This window comes from Phacochoerus africanus, chromosome 7 (genome assembly GCF_016906955.1).
Source record: "Phacochoerus africanus isolate WHEZ1 chromosome 7, ROS_Pafr_v1, whole genome shotgun sequence".
In the NCBI taxonomy this organism is placed as follows: Eukaryota; Metazoa; Chordata; class Mammalia; order Artiodactyla; family Suidae; genus Phacochoerus; species Phacochoerus africanus.
Genome location: NC_062550.1, coordinates 47951664 through 47969724, shown reverse-complemented (window position 1 = coordinate 47969724; position 18061 = coordinate 47951664). Strand labels below are relative to the sequence as shown.

Genomic DNA, 18061 nt, shown 5'->3' with positions numbered 1-18061 from the left:
CTACACAGGAGGGAATACAAAAAATGATAGCAATGGGCATTGTTATCATGACAAATCTCTCTTTTATACATTAAAAAAAAATTCAAATCAGAGAGATTTTAGCTTCTCCTTTCCCCTGAGTTAGACAATTAAATAGCAATGGGAGAGTTCTTTTGTACAGGAGCTTTAAAAGCACATTACTTTCCTTTTAGTTATGCCAAGAGAAAAGAGCCTGGTCAGGGACTTCAACCTCCCATGAATAGTTTTCATCCCCTTCAGATTTATTATTTAAAACATCGACAAAAGAGACATTAGGAGTGGACAAGCCCCCTTTAAGGGTCCCAAGGCTGTGCAAAAATACTTGAACATCCTTAGGGCAGGGTGATGCAGCTCCTGCTTGATAGGACTTATGGGAGGTGGGAAATCTTAGGTGATTTTCTATTTCATGCCAAAACCACATCTGTGAAAAGAACAGAGCTAGGTGGTTGACTGAGGATCTCAGCCCTTTTATAAGGATGAAACCCCACACGTGGCCGATATCCAACCTCCTGGAAGGCATCAGCAAGTGTGGGTGTGCTGGGGGCTTACTGTAGCAGGCTGGAATGAAGGGGCATCTAAGAGTACAAATGTTCAGTGGAACATGGTGTCATTTCCTGCTGACCCTGGAAAGACCTTTTTAATCCACCTAAACAAAGGTGACCTCTCCTCTCATTCTCAGGTTCAGGGTCCTTGATGACCAGCAAATGACCAATAATTGAGTCATGCAGGGAATCTAAATATAAGATGGAAACCAGTTGCCATGAAACTCTATGACCTATACTTTTTAAAACAGTCTCTTAATTGTGTCATCAGATTTCCAGATGTTCTCTATTCTGGAAACATATTGGTGGATACGTACAACTTAATAAACCTTTTCTATAAGCCTGGCCCTTCTGCTCCCATAAGTTTAACTGCATACCTGCTAAGAGTCAGCTGTATTTATTAACAAATTGATTCCAGTTGTGTATTGCAGTGTCACAATACAGAGAAATATTATGATAAAATATAAATGTAAAAAAGAGAATTGTGATTTCTATGAAAACTAAGAAAATACTCTGGAAATATTCAAAAAAGAGAAGTTGCTCAAAAAAAATGCTGTTGAATTTAATGTAAGATTAATTGTACAAGACTGGAAGAGAAAAATCAGAAAAAAAATCTCTTTAAATTTTCATTCCAGTTTAAAATATCAAAACTGATCCCTGTGGAAATGAATTATGAATGTGTTTTTTGCAGATTCTAATCAGTAGACTCTTACTCAAAGAAAAGGACATGGATTGATATTAGGAGAAATGGTGAACAGATGTACATGTGAAATTTCAGGGTACAATGAAACAGGCAAGAGTGTGCATTATTTATGATTCTTCACTTTTCAATGATTTTTTTAGCTAATCAACAAGCCATTGGCCAAGTACATATCCTGTGTCTCCTGCACTTCATTGGGGCAGGGCCGCTATCTGCCTTTTTGGGTTTATTGGCTAAATCATTTCATGGGAGTTTTTGTACAGGAAGGGCTGAATGGCTGGGTGGTCTTTAGACTTTCTACTCCCATCATATGTGATGAACTGGTAGAAACCTTTTTCAGAGTAACTCAATGGTCAGAAAGCTTTGAAGGCACATGGCAGCTCCATCAGTGGTGTTCTGATTTTCCAGCATATAAGTTGAAGTCCCTGACCAGGTTCTTTTCTCTTGGCATAACTGAAAGGAAAAAAAAATGTGCTTTTAAAGCTCCTGTACAAAAGACCTCTCCCATTGCTATTTAATAAATAAACGTGAGACCTAGCTCTTGCAACAAAGGAAAGCCCACACTTGAGTTTGTGGAGGATTTAAAGAAAGGGTTTTGACAATTTTCTTCCATGAACGGGGTCTTAATCTGAATTTATAACCTCAGCTTCAGCATTTACCAAGGGAGATCTCCATTGTACTACAGAAATATAACAAATGAGGAACATCAAATTGGAGGAGAAGCTAGTGGGACTTCTACATTGTTTAAACAATAAAATTTAAAAGAAGCAGAATATTCACATTATCTATAATTACCAATTTAATCTAGGGTTATTTTTAGAACTGTAAGCCAGCCAAAAAGATATTGGTATGCATACAACCCTAATGGCTAATTCTGTTGCAGGAAAGAGGACTACTTTTAGGGTTTGAGCATGGGCTCTTGTCTATCATTCAGAAATGAACTGTCCGAGGAGACACGTGTTGACAAAGCAAAAGACCTTATCGGGAAGGGGAGCCTTGCAGAGAGCATGAGGGTAAGGGAACTCAGGAGAACTGCTCTGCCACATGGCTCCAAGCCTTAGGTTTTATGGGAATGGGGTTAGTTGCTGGGTTGTCTCTTGCCAATCATCTTGCTTGGCCCACATCTGGTCTGACTCAGGGTCCTTTCTGGTGACGCTGCATCTCTCAGCCTAGATGGACTCTAGCACCAAGGATCCTGGGAGGATGGTCCTCTCCTCTCTCCAACTGGTCCCTCCCTAAATTCTTCTAGTTAGTTTTAAAAGACTTATTAGGGGCTGGAATCTCCTCCCTTTTTTCTGCCTCTCCCAAAAGTTGTTTTTCAGGGCAGCACCCTGTTCCTTATTGGGGGCCTCCTGTTGTTAGACAACTCATGCAAGCAGTTATGGTCATGCCAGGTCAAGGTAAGCAGGTTCGGTCAATGGTTCCCTAACAATTTCACCATTACCTTTGGGATCTATACAGTCATCACACAGGGTGAATAACTGATTTTGGATAATACCGCCTTTAAGCCTGCACTTCCTTAATCATTCTCTTTGTTGCTGTGCACAAATACAAAAAGCATCAGATACATGGAAGGTGAAGTAGGCTGGACCAGTTGGGAGGGGGAGAAACCCCTATGTCAGCAACCTCCACAAGAGAGAGTAGTAAAAAAATAAAGGCAGTCTTCCAGTCACCTAGCATAAACAACCATCAAAATGATGAATAGTCCTAGTATTTTCCTTTCCTAACACAGTGACATTTACTTAAATTTTAAAAAGAACAACAACAACAAAAGCAAACACACACACACAAAAAAAACCCACACCTACTGAAAATTCACCATAGAGGTATCCACACAAAAATAATGACACAAATTAGAAGTCTTTATCCTGGTCTGAGAGGATAAAATATTTCACTAATTACTATGCAGTATATTTTTGGCTCTAATTGTTTTTACCTCATTTCTCAGGGGGCATGTTTCTTCCAGAAGCACAGTTGCTGAAGCAAACATTTATTTTTTTCTGTTTCATCGAAAAGAAGCAGAAGTCCCAACGAGCTACGGTAATTCTGTAAAATCAGCTGCCAGAGAATTTTGCTTAATTTATACCTTTGCCCCAAGCTGTGCCTTAGGGTCTGCCTTATTTTTCTGTTTGAACTCAACAGAAAAGAATCTGCTGGAATGAAAAAAATTTAAAAAGATACTGATACACTTCCCTCCAACCAGTATTTTTCAGGCAAACTTATTGCTCTTTCCTTCCCTTTAAGAATGTGACCTAAAATCATAAAACACTAATTATTAAAGCCAAAACACACTTTGGGTGAATGCCCCTAGAAGGAACATACCCCTTTTTAAAAATGACATTTCCTCATTTCAAAAATAATACATGTTCATTGTGGAACATCTGGGGCACAAAAGAGAGTATAAAGAAAAAAAATTAAACGATAATCTCAGCAACTCGAGATAAGCATTACAAACATTTGGCTAAACTGGCTGGTAGTGAAAAAATATAATTCTTCATTAAATCTATAAAAAATATCTTCTATTTCTTTCTTTCTTTCTCTTTTTCTTTTTGCTTTTAAGGGCTGTTAGGAAATGGCTCGAATCGTCAGTGTCGGAAAATGAGACACATAAACAGGGGAGGAGATCTCGACAAGGCTCTTTACTTTGGCAGAAGGGCTCGGGTGCTCAAAAAGGGTGAGCAAAGAAGGAAAGACCCTCCCTATTTATCCCCAAGACAGGTGAGGTACCTGTCCCCTTCCCATTGGTCAGGTCAGGGAGCACATTCTTCCTGATTGGCTACTTTGAAACAAACTGTTGCTGGGAGAAGAGGTAAAGAGGAAGAGTGGGGCGTTTCAGCAGGAAAAGAGAAAGATGGAGTAACAAAAGTTTCCTTTGCTAGAAAAGACATTATGTTACTTCTCAGAGGGCTGCACTTGAGGCACATGGGCATGTGGAAGTTCCCAGGCTAGGGGTCAAATTGGAGGTGCAGCTGCCAGGCTAAACCATAGCCACAAGGGATCCCAGCCTTGTCTGCAACCTACAACATAGCTCACGGCAATGCTGGATCCTTAATCCACTGAGCAAGGCCAGGGATCAAACCTGCATCCTCATAGATACTAGCTGGGTTCAAGACTCACTGAGCCATGACAGAAACTCCCTATCTTCTATTTCTTAATAAAAGCCTTATTTCTTCAATAAAAACTTTGTTACAATTTTTCCTCTAATTTCTTGAAATCTTTGGAAAGGGGAACTTGATGTTTAAAATGTTTGCCAAGGAGTTCGCGTCATGGCTCACTGGTTAGCGAACCTGACTGGCATCCATGAGGATGAGGGTTTGATCCCTGGACTTGCTTGCGGGTTAAGGATCCGGTATTGCCATGAGCGGTGGTGTAGGTCACAGATGAGGTTTGGATCCAGTGTGGCTGTTGCTGTGGCATAGGCCAGCAGGTACATATCCAATTTGATCCCTAGCATGGGAACCTCCATATGCTGAGGGTGCGGCCTTAAAAAGACATAAAAAAAAAAAGAATAAAATAAAGTAAAATTTTGCCATATTCAATATTAAACAGGTTCTAAATCCAAAAGATTTTGCTTAATGAACAATATAGAACACCGTTCAAAAGGATAATTTAAAAATAGGTTACTTTAAGAATGACAATTTCAAACTCAGTTTTGAAACCATCCAAGTAGGGCACTTCAGTGAAAGGTATGATTGGTTTGGTATACGTATTTCAGAGCACGTCCCAAAGTAGAACAGTATCAGAAAATTTAATCAAATGTGGGCCACTCTGCAGAGGCATGGAAATTTCTTCAGAAAACTTCTGGGAGGCTCACGTTATTCAATAAAAGAGAGTATTTGCCCACCTTGGGAGATTCTGAGGCTGTTCAGTTATCATGCCTCCATATGTGCCAGGTTAATACATTTATTATCCAGGATCTTTCAGGGATCATCCTGAAAGTCAGAGTTACCATTTAAAAGAGTACCTAAAAGCATTATAGACGGCTGCTGGTAATTCCCACCTTAAATCTGAATTCCCCCTAAAAGTCATATCTGAAGCCATATTTGGTATATTCCCTTCCAGTGGATGAGTACAAGAAGAGTGTCAGGGCTCTTATAATATTTTAAATATATACTGTATATATATATTTGTGTATGTTAAACCTTATTAACATATCCCCAATGTGGTAATCCAGTGTCTTCTCATTTTCTTTCTATTTAATACAATTAACAGAGCATTTTATTTCTATACTCCAATGCCAATATATAAATCCTTTTAGATAGTGGGAAGCCTAGACTGGGAAGAATTCACCAGAGTACCTACCCTGGGAACTTACAAGTATATTTTTGACAACCATCTCCTATTGGCCTGTAAGTATGTACTGGGCTCTGTCACTTCATTGCACAATGTCTATCAAGGGAAGAGAACATCGAGAGTTAGAAGCAAAGGATATGTAACCGACTTGAACACTGAGCCAAAAGACTTTAAGATCTATACCACCTCCAAGGAGAGGTTCACTGTCAGGAGAAACACAACCTGCAAATACTGGGGAGGCTCAAGTGAAATAAATGAAGGTGTAAAAAGCCCAACCGCCAAGACCCATCTGCTGCTTACTTGAGGGCCGTTCTGTAGTGGTAGATGGCTTCCTTGTTCCGACCCTGGTCCTTCAGGAAATTGGCGTAGTTGTAGTGAACCTTGGCATTGTGGGGCAGAGTTTGAACGCCAGACCTAAAAATTAATACATTATAAGCAATGAGTCACAGAGAGTACTGTTGGGGAATGTTGTCAGTTTCTTCCAAGTTTTACTCCCAGTTTCATGAACCTGCATTTGAAATGCCCATTACATTCATCTAAGCCAAGTCTCCCAAAAGTTGTGGATGAGCTGAGTTACTAAATACGCTTCCGTGACAAACAATGGAGGCAAAAAAAAAAAAAAAAAGGAGGCAACACACAGGCAACACAAACAATGGAGGCAACAACAAAAAACACAGCTGTCACGCACAACTAAACAAACATGCTAACTGCACATGAAACAGAGGTGGCAGGATGTGGTGGGTCATGATTCTTCGGGGAACAGCCTTGCATGGTCAGGTTAACTCAGTTTTTTCCTTCCTTCCTTCACTTATAGCCTTCCACTTTTTTTTTAGCCATACCTACAGCAAGCAGAAGTTCTAGGGCCAGAAAGTCTGTGCCACAGCAACCCAAGCCTCAGAAACAATGCCAGATCCTTAACCCACTAAGCCACCAGGGAACTTCTAGCCTTTTTTTTTTTTTTTTTTTAAAGACATTTCTTTGAGTCTTTATTTAATTATTTATTTTGATCTTTTTAGGGCTGCAAACACAGCATATGGAAGTTCCCAGGCTAGGAATCAAGTTGGAGCTGCAGCTGCTGGCCTACACCACAGCCACAGCAACACCAGATCCTTAACTCATTGAGTGAGCCCAGCGATCGAACACGCAACCTCATGGTTCCTGGTCAGATTCATTTCCACAGTGCCATGACAGAAACTCCAACACTGAAGCTTTGAGGATGATAGAAGGAAGACAGACAGATGCCTGTCCTTTGTAACTGCCTTACAAACTCACCCTGCACAACTCAGGCAGCTGATGCAGAGATGGGGCGCGGACCCGAGTAGTTTGCTTCCAGAGTCCCTGTTCCCTCCCCTTCCAGGAGGTGGTGGCAGGGGAATAACAAAGATAGATGGGTTTGGTGGCTTTTTGGAAAGAAAACTCTGGAACTTTGGGAGGGAATGAGAGAGAGAGGAAGGACAAAGGATAAGCACCTAGTCTCTGGGCCACTGTACTTGAAACACACTACTTTTTTCTAGGTTGACATATTTTCATGTAATATTTAATTTAAAGGTAAGATTACTAGAGGAATGCCATACAAAGCTTTCAACCTGTTCGGGAAATATGTTAGGCTATTATAACCTTTGTCGAACTTTTGTTAAAATAACAGTCCCTCGATGTTATAAACCAATAAGAGAACTATTGGTAATTAAAAAAGAAATACATACAAGGAGATCCTGCTGAATAGCATTGAGAACTTTGTCTAGATACTCATGTTGCAACAGAAGAAAGGCTGGGGGAAAAATGTAATTGTAATGTATACATGTAAGGATAACCTGACCCCCTTGCTGTACAGTGGGAAAAAAAAAATAAAAAATAAATAAAAAAAAAAGAAATACATGTGCAAAGGAAAAAAAACAAACAAACTCAGCCCCTTGGGATGAGCAAAGATTGCCCCACTTAAAATCCACTAGCTGGGTGCTTGAGGAACTCGCCATAGGAGAAAACTTACAGGGAGTGTGGGAAGCTGGTGACCAACCCAAGGGCACCATCATCTCTAAGGAGCAGACTCCAACTTACACAGAGCTGCTTCTGCGATGTCAAATGCACACAGCAGGAGCTAGAATGTTTGCTGTGTGGGGAGTGGAGCTGGAAACAGATGGACTGTTCATAAATCTGTATCAAGAGCAGGTAGACTCCAGACCCTCTATCCTAGCGTGAATTTAGGTGACTTTTTTCACTATTCTTTCCTCATTCCAGCAAACAGCAGGAGCCTTACGCTCTAGAAAAGCTGAATCAGAGAGATCCTGGACTCAGGAACAACAGGTGCAGAGGTCCAAGATGAAAGTAGGTATTCTGAACAATGGAATCTTTCAACCCTCACTGTACCTGTGTAAAAGCTCTGAATACTGGCAGCCAGGGCTGGACTCCAGGGAGGAGACTGGAGGAGTCTTCTCACTGGAAACTGACTGACCCAAGACAAAAGATTTACCAACACTGTCATTCAGGTGTTCCAGTGAAACCATCTATCTCCTTCAATTACCCTATGGCGAGGCTCACCCGCTGACACATAAAGCTAGAATTTTAATACAACACTTCAAATGGGCATTGTCCACAACACACAGGGGCACAGGAGCGGAACCAAGGTCAGAGCAACAGTTGCGGCTTTAAAAAAAAAAAAAATCCAATTTCTGTAGAAGAAAATGTCTGATTTTTCTGTCCAGAACTAAACAGTGCATGGTGCAGGCAGATTTGAAAGATTACTTTGATTTCAGTATGGATATAGCTGGCATACTTAATGGAATTGATCCTTCCCTCTGCGTGATTAGCTGGGTTTCACCCGAGAAATAGACAGTTCAGCCCGTGGAAACGCGACCTTGTTGAGACCAGGGTATTTTCAGTGATGACAAGAGGAAGTAATGATACCTCTAACAGGCAAGCAGACATGGGTGGAGTCACTCAAGTCCCTAAGAACACACTGTTTTTGTCCCATTGTTTTTGACCTTTACATTCTATGAAATGTTTCTGCTCTGTTTTTCCAGTCTCTCATTTTGCAATGAACAGCTTGTAAAAAAAAGGAAGATAAACAACTGGCCAAAGGTAAAACTTTCCACGTGGTGCCAGCTGACCAGGTTGCTCCTGTTCCACAGGCCAGATTCCTCAGTTTGCTTTCAGGAAGCTGGGATTTAGGAGCCCAGCTGTCTTAGTGGGAACATGCAGCTCCACATCTATTTATTCCACAAGGAAATTGGGATTCATAAGTTATGGGGGCATATCCCAAACCCGATTAATAATAACAACAATGATTATGAATAAAAGTCTCCCTTTCTCAGAGTTTCCATTGTTGCTCAGTGGGTTAAGAACCCAACATAGTCCCCCATGATGATGCGGGTTTGATCCCTGGCCTCGCTCAGTGGGTTAAGAATCTGGTGTTGCTGTGAGCTGTGGGGTAGGTCACAGATGTGGCTCAGATCCAGCATTGCTGTGGCTGTGGAGCAAGCCTGAAGCTGAGCTCTGACTCAAACCCTAGCCTGGGAACTTCTCTATATGGCACAGGTGTGGCCATAGGAAGACAATAGCCTCCCTTTCCACTCAGGATCTTAATTCATGCACTTTGCACTTCTCCCTCACATCTCTCATTTGCAAGAGACCTGAAAAATAACAGAGATATCAAGACACATCTATCAGACATCTCTACAAGCCTGGCATTACCGAAGCAACAGGCCAGGGGGACAATCCCTAAATTCCTCTTAGAAAACAGACATTAAAAAAAAAAAAAAAAGAGTCGTGCTTAGCCAGAGGTTAATAGGAAAGGAAAGTAAGAAGAATGTGTGGTTATCCCAAACTATAACCCTATTTAACCAAAAGCACACTCAGGATGGCCAGTACTTACAGAAGGCTTTTTTTTTTAATTACTTAACTTATTTATTTTAAGACTGCACTTGCAGCATATGGAAGTTCCTGGGCCAGAGGTCAAATCAGAGATGCAGCTGTGACCTACACCACAGCCTGTGGCAGTGCCAAATCCTTAACCCACTGAGCAAGGCCAGGAATTGAACCCGCATCCTCGGGGGGACAACCTTGGGTCCTTAACCTGCTGAGCCACGACAGGAACCCCCAGAAAGCTTATTCTGAAACAAGTGCTAAGCAAAGCATCCATTTCCATGGCGTATCTCCTTTCATCCTTCAATAACCTATCAGATGGGCAGTATCACTGTACCTCCCATATTGTAGATGAGGAAACAGAAGCTCAGAGAGATTAAGACCATTTTCTAAGGTTACAGACTGAGTGAGTAGTTGAGCAGAGATTTCAACCAAGACCAATAGATAGATTCATTCCTGAAGTTGGTCAACATTAATGCTAAACCAAAAAGGTACCAGAAGATCTAGAAACATTAGAATTTGACTGTTACAGTGTCTGTATTGCTGGTAAACTACTGCCTAGTGGGCTACAGACACATCAAGATATTTACCTCTTTACATAGGTATCTTCAGCCTCTTTCCTAAGACAACAGCACAGTTGAGTCGCTGCAAAACAGTCTGTATGACCCACCAAGCCTCAAATATTTATGATCTGGCCTTTACAAAGGAATGTGCCATCCCTTGGTTTATGTTCTCTGCCTTGGGAGTTCTGCTTATCTCTCTGGCTCAGCAGTTCAGAGAACAGGAAAGAGAAATGTGTTTCCTACATAGGGGAGGGGAATCCAGGACATAAATTTTTAATTGGGTCTACAGGTCACTTAAATAGTTCATGAATGAGATTCTAAGAGATGCCAAAACAGATGAAAAAGAAAATATGCTGTCTCTGTCTTTCCAGGTATTTTGAAAATTTGATGGGCAGTGAGGGGAGGTGGTGTTCACCAAATTATATTATTTTGGTAATATTTACTGCAAATACATACAAGAGTCTGGGCTGTCAACTAGCCCAGTTGGAATTGTTACCCCTTCCTCAGGTTAACTATTGCAATAATCTCTTGTTCTAAGAATTAAAAACAATGCACCTTGAGCTATGATTATGAACACCTTTCACTTTGTCTCCATCTTTGTCTCCTTCTGTTTCGACTGGGCTTAGCTTAAGTGAGAAAACAGAAAGCAAAAAATAGGTGTGGTGAAGTGTATGTATTCTTGGGCTTTTACATTAGATTTGGGCTCAACTATTGGCTCTTCCTTTCCACAGCTATTTTGGCTTAAACACCCTACTCTCTCGTGGGTTCCTTTGCTTTTGGACATGAGGACTTTGCCAACAGAGTGCAAAGCTGTGAGGGGAACTTCTGTCTGTATCTCCTAAAAACACATCACTCACTGGGTTCTTTTTCTGTGAGAGGAGATCTCAGCTGGAAACACTGGAACTTGCCTGAAATTTGGATTTTCTCTAACACAAAGGTGTGTCCTAAAATAATCTGCAATGCTGTTCATAGTGTTGCCAAGCAACACAGCTCCCCCTAATTAGACAGGCCCTCATGAGACCATAGCTTAGGATGGTCATTAGGTTTTTTGTTTGGGACAGAGGAGAACACAGAAACAGGACCTCTGCCAAGGATATCGCCTTATCTAGAACTACCATACTTTTCTCTTACTCAGCTGGCCAGCTCTTGATTTTGGCCATTATGGCTAAGTTTTCCTCATCCTTCTCAGAGAACAGTCCTTGAAGGCTTGGTTGGTCCTAATCACCTGCCTGCCTGTCCTGTTCTGCTTCAGTCTACCTACCACCAGCTACATTATATTAAAACGTTCATGGGTCTGACTCCCGTCCAGACTTTCAGATCCTCTACAATCTACCCCCACTTCTCTCTCATATCCTAGAAAACAATGCAGAGCAGTAATTTAAAACCTTTACACAGTGCTTATCATACTGTCCTATGCATCTTTTACATATTCCTTTATCCTTCTAGTATACCCACAAGATAAACACTGTTCTTTAAAATTTGTTTAAAATTTTATTTATTTATTTAAATTTATTTTTTAATCAACATATAGTTGACTTACAATGATCTATTAGTTTCAGGTGAACAACAGTGATTCATGTATATATGTGTGTGTGTATATATATCTCCATAAATCTATTTTACATATGTATTTATACATATACATATAAGTCTATTTTTTTCAGATTCTTTTCCATTATAGGTTCTAACAAGATGTTGAATATAGTTCCCTGGGCTATAGAGTTGGTCCTTGTTGGTTATCCTTTTTTGTTTTTGGTTGTGCCTATGGCATGTCAAAGTTCCCAGGCCAGGGATTAAACCCACACTACAGCAGTGACCCAGCTACTGCAGGGACGAGGCCAGATCCTCACCTTGTTATGCCATAAAAGAACTCCATCGACTTTATATATAGCAGTGTGTATGTGTTAATCCCAAATCCCTAAATCGTAAAATGAAGAAACTAAGGAGGCGGGTGGTGAAGTAACTCGCCCACGATCAAACAGCTATTAAATGGGGAACCTAGCATAGAGCCGGAAGGTCTAACCTACAGATCCCACACCAGCCACTAATCCTATTTTGCCTCATCGATTTTGGACACATTTTTGACTAAGGATATACGAGGACATATAAACATCTGGTCAGGAAGGAAAAAGAATATTCTTAAGGTCTCAGATTCTTAAACGTTTTCTCAAGACATAAATTATGATAAAGTTTTCTAAAAACTATTGATAGTTTTAATTTGCACCTTACACAAAATTCCCTTTGAACATCAAAGGTTTCTTAAGACACAAAGTCTCTTTAAGCACACATGTGGAATGGTTGTGTTTTAGTAATCAACTGTACACTTTCTACATGCTTCCATCTAAAAAAACCCCAGGAGCCTCTGCATGCAAGGTCAATAAGCTTTTTGTTTTAGTTTTCCTTTAAAAAAAAAAAATTGCTGGCATCAGCTGTATAGCATTTAGCACTAACTTGCTATCCTTGAGATAAATCACTGTCTGTCAAAAACCATCCCCAGAGTTTCTCTGACTAAGCAGTAAACATCTTTAGAAGACATAGCCACTCAACACCTTTATTCAAGGTAAGCATTTAACACAGGGCAGAATCATGTAAAAATTTCTCATAAGAGCACTGACTATTGAAAGTGAAGGGAAAAAATGAATTAAGCCAACAGAGACCAGAAGGAAGTTATATTACTGAACTTCCATGCCTCTGTGTTTACAGAATGACCTCAGCATTGGACAGGAAAAGGGAACAGGTCCATTGCGGTCTGTGAGAACTTCACTTTGGGCTGCAAGCAGCGGGGTAATGACAGGGACGGAACAGTATCAGAAGCTTAGAAGTGAAAAACAATTCACAGAAAAAAAATCTACAGAGCAACATGTCCCTGCGGTACCTACCGAAGTAATGATGGTCACAATGATGATGATAACAATAAATAAATAATAATGATAATAATAAAAAACTAATGAGATGTGCATGCCAGACTACATTTTTTTCTATTAAAAAAAGTTAAATTGCTGGGAGTTTCCGTCATGGTCAGTGGTTAAGGAACCACCTAACTAGGAACTATGAGGATGCGGGTCTGATCCCTGGCCTTGCTCAGTAGGTTAAGAATGTGGCATTGGAGTTCCCATCGTGGCTCAGTGGTTAACGAATCCGACTAGGAACCATGAGGTTGCGGGTTCGGTCCCTGCCCTTGCTCAGTGCGTTGACGATCCGGCATTGCCGTGAGCTGTGATGTAGGTCGCAGACGCGGCTTGGATCCCGCGTTGCTGTGGCGCTGGTGTAGGCCAGTGGCTACAGCTCCAATTCAGCCCCTAGCCTGGGAACCTCCATATGCCATGGGAGCAGCCCAAGAAATAGCAACAACAACAACAACAACAACAACAAAGACAAAAGACAAAAAAAAAAAGAATGTGGCATTGCAATGAGCTGTGGTGTGGCTCTCAGACACAGTCGGATCCTGTGTTGCTGTGGCTGTGGCATAGGTTGGCAGCTATAGCTCTGTTTCAACCTCTAGCCTAGGAACCTCCATATGCCATGGTTGTGGTCCTCAAAAGGCAAAAGGCAAAAGACAAAAGACAAAAAAAAAGTTAAATTGCCAAATAGCAAAATCGGATATATTGTTTTAAAATAATAGCAGAGTGCAGTGAACCTTGGTCTTATTTGTTCATTCACGCACTCATTCATTCATTCATTCCTAACTGCCCAAGTCTGCGCCCTCTTCCGGTGCTTGGGTTTCCCAGGGGGGGATTCCCTTAGGCTGTGACATCTCAGTGGAAGCCCCAGGGGCTCTGCCTGCCCTAATTTCCCTGATGGAACTCAGAGGAGTTTCTTTGGCCAGTTCTGTCATCAGTACCCAGATGGGGACAAAAGGAAGGCATGTTACCTAAGCTCAGGCTCTGTCAGAGGACTTTGTTTTCTCAGGACGGTGATGTGAAGAGAGAGAAAACTGGGGTACATTTAGTCCTCCATTCGGTGCCCTGCAGATGCTCAGGTGCTCTCAAGACAGACACACCTATTTCATGTCTGGTATTGGCCAGCTCCTCTCCTGCTCCCCAAAACCCTGTGCTTTCCTATGTTCCTCCCATATCTTCTCCTTTTGAAAAGTGATCCCAACTCTGTTTCAGTTGTCTGCCTCCAAAGAATAAGCACTGGGGACCAGCTGATCAGGGAACCAAATAGAAACCACACTGACAAAACTGGCCCACTGGGTCATAAGCAAGGACAGAGGCAGAAAAGACTTGGGGATGCCTGAGAGACTGAGAAATAAATCTATTTTTTTCAGATTCCTTTCCATTATAGGAAAAGGTGGGTGGGTGACCAGGAGATGCTGAGCCAGAGAACCCAGGTGAAGGCCACCAGGGCTGTGGCATTAGTGAGACAAAAGAAACACAGCACAAAGAGCGACTCAAAGAATATTTATAGTTTATGATGTTTAGGACTCTAAATTGACATCGTTATATTCAGAAACAGCTTCAATACTACATAAAAACCTATCCGGAGATAAAAACGTCTTTCACTTCCTTGTTCACAATTAATGTTCAACATAAAGCAACTAGACCATAGATCACAATTACAGAACATTAACATCCTTGAATATCCTTAAGAAAATGTACTGCATTTCTCTTCCTTCTTGCTGTGCACTCACTTTTCCCATTCTCTTGTCTGAACGATGAAATCAGACTTATTGATTCATTTTGTTTATGGCTGATTTTACCACCCAGCTCACCAAGATAGTTTTTACCTCAATTCAGCACCCCCCAAACCTTCCCAGGAGCTTTATTTTCATTAATTCACAAGCATTTCATCCTGTAAAATGTTTAATCCTATGTAAAAAAAAAAAAAAAAAACTAATGTTAAAACCCCAAATAACATTACACTTTCCATTTAAAACTTGACTAAAAAATGTTAATGGGTTCATAAATATTGCCAGGCCCACATGACCTCATTTGCTGGGGAACATATGGATGAGTGAAATAAATGGGAAGACATGCACTTTTATCCGTCTAGTCATACCTGAATAGGGACTCTCTCGACAGCCAGATTTCATTCTGTTTCACGGTTTTCCAAGAGAAAAGCAAGAGCAGCAGTACGGTGGACACACTCAGGGTGGTGGCCCCACAGCGATTCAGCCACGTGCAGAGCTTGCTCAGTCCGTGCACGAAAAGGATGCAGTAGCCCATGCTGGAAAAGAGTGGAGACGCAGGGTGACCTTGGGGGTGTGATGGACACTCCTGAGCATTCCATCCCAAGCAAGTAACTTTATTTCTTTTTTTAAAGTATAGTTGATTTACACCGTTGTGTCAATTTCTGCTGTACAGCCTAGTGACCCAGGCATAACTATTTATATATTCTTTTTCTCATACGATCTTTCATCATGTTCTGTCCCAAGAGGTTGGATATAGTTCTCTGTGCTATACAGTAGGACCTCATTGCTTATCCATCCTAAATGTAAATAATTTGCATCTCCTACTCCCAAACTCCCAGTGCATCCCACTCCCTCCTCCCTCCCCCTTGGCAATCACAAGTCTATTCTCTATGTCTGTGAGTCTGTTTCATTTGTGCCATATTTTAGATTCCACATATAAGTGATATCATACAGTATTTGTGTTTCTGTTTCTGACTCACTTCAATTAGTATGAGAATCTCTAGTTCCATCCATGTTGCTTCAAAAGGCATTATTTTGTTCTTTTTTATGGCTGAGTAGCGTTCCATAATGTATATGGACATTTAGGTTGTTTCCATGTCTTGGCTATAGTGCCGCAACGAACATAGGGGTACATGTATCTTTTTCAATGAAGTTTTGTCTAGATATATGCCCAGGATTGCCGGGTCATGTGGTAGTTCTCTATTTAGTTTTCTGAGGTACCTCCATACTGTTTTCCATAGTGGTTGTACCAATTTACACTCCCAAGATTTTAGGAGGTTTCTCTCTTCTCCATACCCTCTCCAGCATTTGTTACTTGTAGACTTTCTAATGATGGCCCTTCTGACTGGTGTCATCCTATGCACCTAACTTTCAAACAAAGCTTGTCCTGTGATAGACAAACATAACCCCTCTGCATTTCCATGCCATGCTTGAAGGGGCTCCACCAGTATCTCCACTAGTTCTCTGGCACGAGTGTGGAGAACAGGTTCATCTTGTAGAATCTTATTGCCCTGGGTTTCAGCAATTTAGGCATCAAGAAGTCTGTCATGTATACTCTTGGGTCCTGACTGCACCCTCAGATCCCAGCTCCCTCAGGTTCCTGACATTGTATAACCTATTGGCACCATGTGTTCAAATTTGGACCCTGAAGCTCTGTGGGACACAGTCCTCAGAGGATTCTCAAATTCCGAGAGAGATGCTCGTCAGCAAGGGCCAATGATCTCTGTTTCCAGAAATGTGCCACCTAGTATGTCCCTACTCTGGCCAAAGTCCTTACGCAGAAGGAAAATCCACCCACAGGCCAAAGTCTGAGCCTCACCGCTTGGAATTCATCACAGACAAGCTGCATTGATGTGATTCTCTTGCTGATTCTGGACCAGCTTTCCCAACAGACATCAAGAATCTTTCATGTTATCTGAGTGGGACTTTGGCACGGTGACATCACGTCTCTAAAAGTCTTTGGTGGGAGTTCCCATTGTGGTGCAGCGGAAACAAATTTCACTCGTATCCATGAGGATGTGTGTTTGATCCCTGGCCTCACTCAGTGGGTCAGGGATCCGGCGTTGCTGTGAGCTGTAGTGTAGGTCGCAGACGTGTCTCGGATCCTGTGTTGCTGTCGTGCAGGCTGTCAGCTCTAGCTCTGATTCGACCTCTAGCCTGGGAACCTCCCTATGCCACAGGAGCAGCCCCAAAAAGCAAAAAAAATAAAAAATAAAAGCCTCTGTCTTGGTGGATGGAAAGTGGTCCCTCACATGAATCTGTAGAGATGTTTCTTGCCTGCCAACTGGCCTCAGAAAAACATATAGTTTGGACTCCTCATTTCTGTGTGCATTTTAGTCAAAACTCCCTTTTTTCCAAAGATGATAAAACAAATTATTACAGAATATTTTGACAATGAAGCAAGTTTGTGTAGAGAAACCCTACATTGGTCAGACACTAATGCTATAAGAAGCCCCAAATTAATATAGTTCACTTACTTGTTCAATTATTTATTTGTTCTCTCTCTAGCATGTGAATGGCAGTATGCCGGACACTATAGACACGATTATGAATAAAATACAGATTGGGGAGTTCCCTGGTGGTGCAGCGGGTTAAGGATCTGGCATTGTCACTGCTGTGGTTTGGGTTCAATCCCCGGCCTGGGAACTTCTGCATGCTGCAGGTGCAGCCAAAACAAAAAACAAAAGAACACAAATGAGGTGCCCCTATTACAGGCACCAAGAACATAGCAGTGGACAAAATAGACATTCCTATTCTGGAACTCACAGGGGTGGGAAAACAGCCATAAGCAAGTAAAACCCAGAGTAGGTCACATAGAGTATTACATATTAGGTGGAGAAAAATTAAGCAGGAAAGAGAAGGAGAGCGTCCAGGATGGGGAGGAAGGTGAGCATTTCATATGAGTGGTCAGAGAAGGCTTCACTGAAAAGTAGAAAAATGTGGTGAAATGCAGGGGGTGTGCCCTGCAGGCACCCACATCCCCAAGGCCAGCTCTATTCTTGCCCTGCCTTCATATAGCAGCATCACTGGGCGTTCCTCCGGGCTCAACAGGTTAAGGACTTGGCACTGTCACTGCTGCAGCTCAGGTCACTGCTGTGGCACAGGTTCAATCCCTAGTCCAGTAACTTCCACATGCCTCGGGCATGGGCAAAGAAAACAAAACAAAAAGCAGCATCACTGATGACAAACTTTTATCCAGCACATCTTACATGCCAAGCACATTCCCTACAGGAGCTCAGTTCACCGTCACATCCATGGGGGTCACTATTAGCAGCAGTGAACTCATGAAGACACTGAAGAAGAGTGAACGGATTTGCTAAATTTAGTCACATAGCTTGTGCACAGTAGAGCAAAGACAAAAACCCAGGAATTCCAGATTCTAGAGCCCACATTCCATCTGCTGTCCTGACACACTGGGTTTTGATTTGACTGGCTGGTTCCTGTGTTCCTCACA

The 18061-nt window shown here is 41.7% G+C and overlaps 1 protein-coding gene across 1 annotated transcript in view; it reads right to left on the bottom strand.

Annotated features, from left to right (window-relative positions):
• Positions 1-18061, bottom strand: part of TMTC1 (transmembrane O-mannosyltransferase targeting cadherins 1) — a 302591-nt gene that overhangs the window by 77928 nt on the left and 206602 nt on the right. The window contains exons 10-11 of the mRNA XM_047787300.1: positions 14976-15143; positions 5854-5967 (exon numbers count right to left, since the gene is read on the bottom strand). Coding sequence (XP_047643256.1) covers positions 5854-5967; positions 14976-15143 — 282 coding nt within the window. The remainder of the gene's footprint in view (positions 1-5853; positions 5968-14975; positions 15144-18061) is intronic.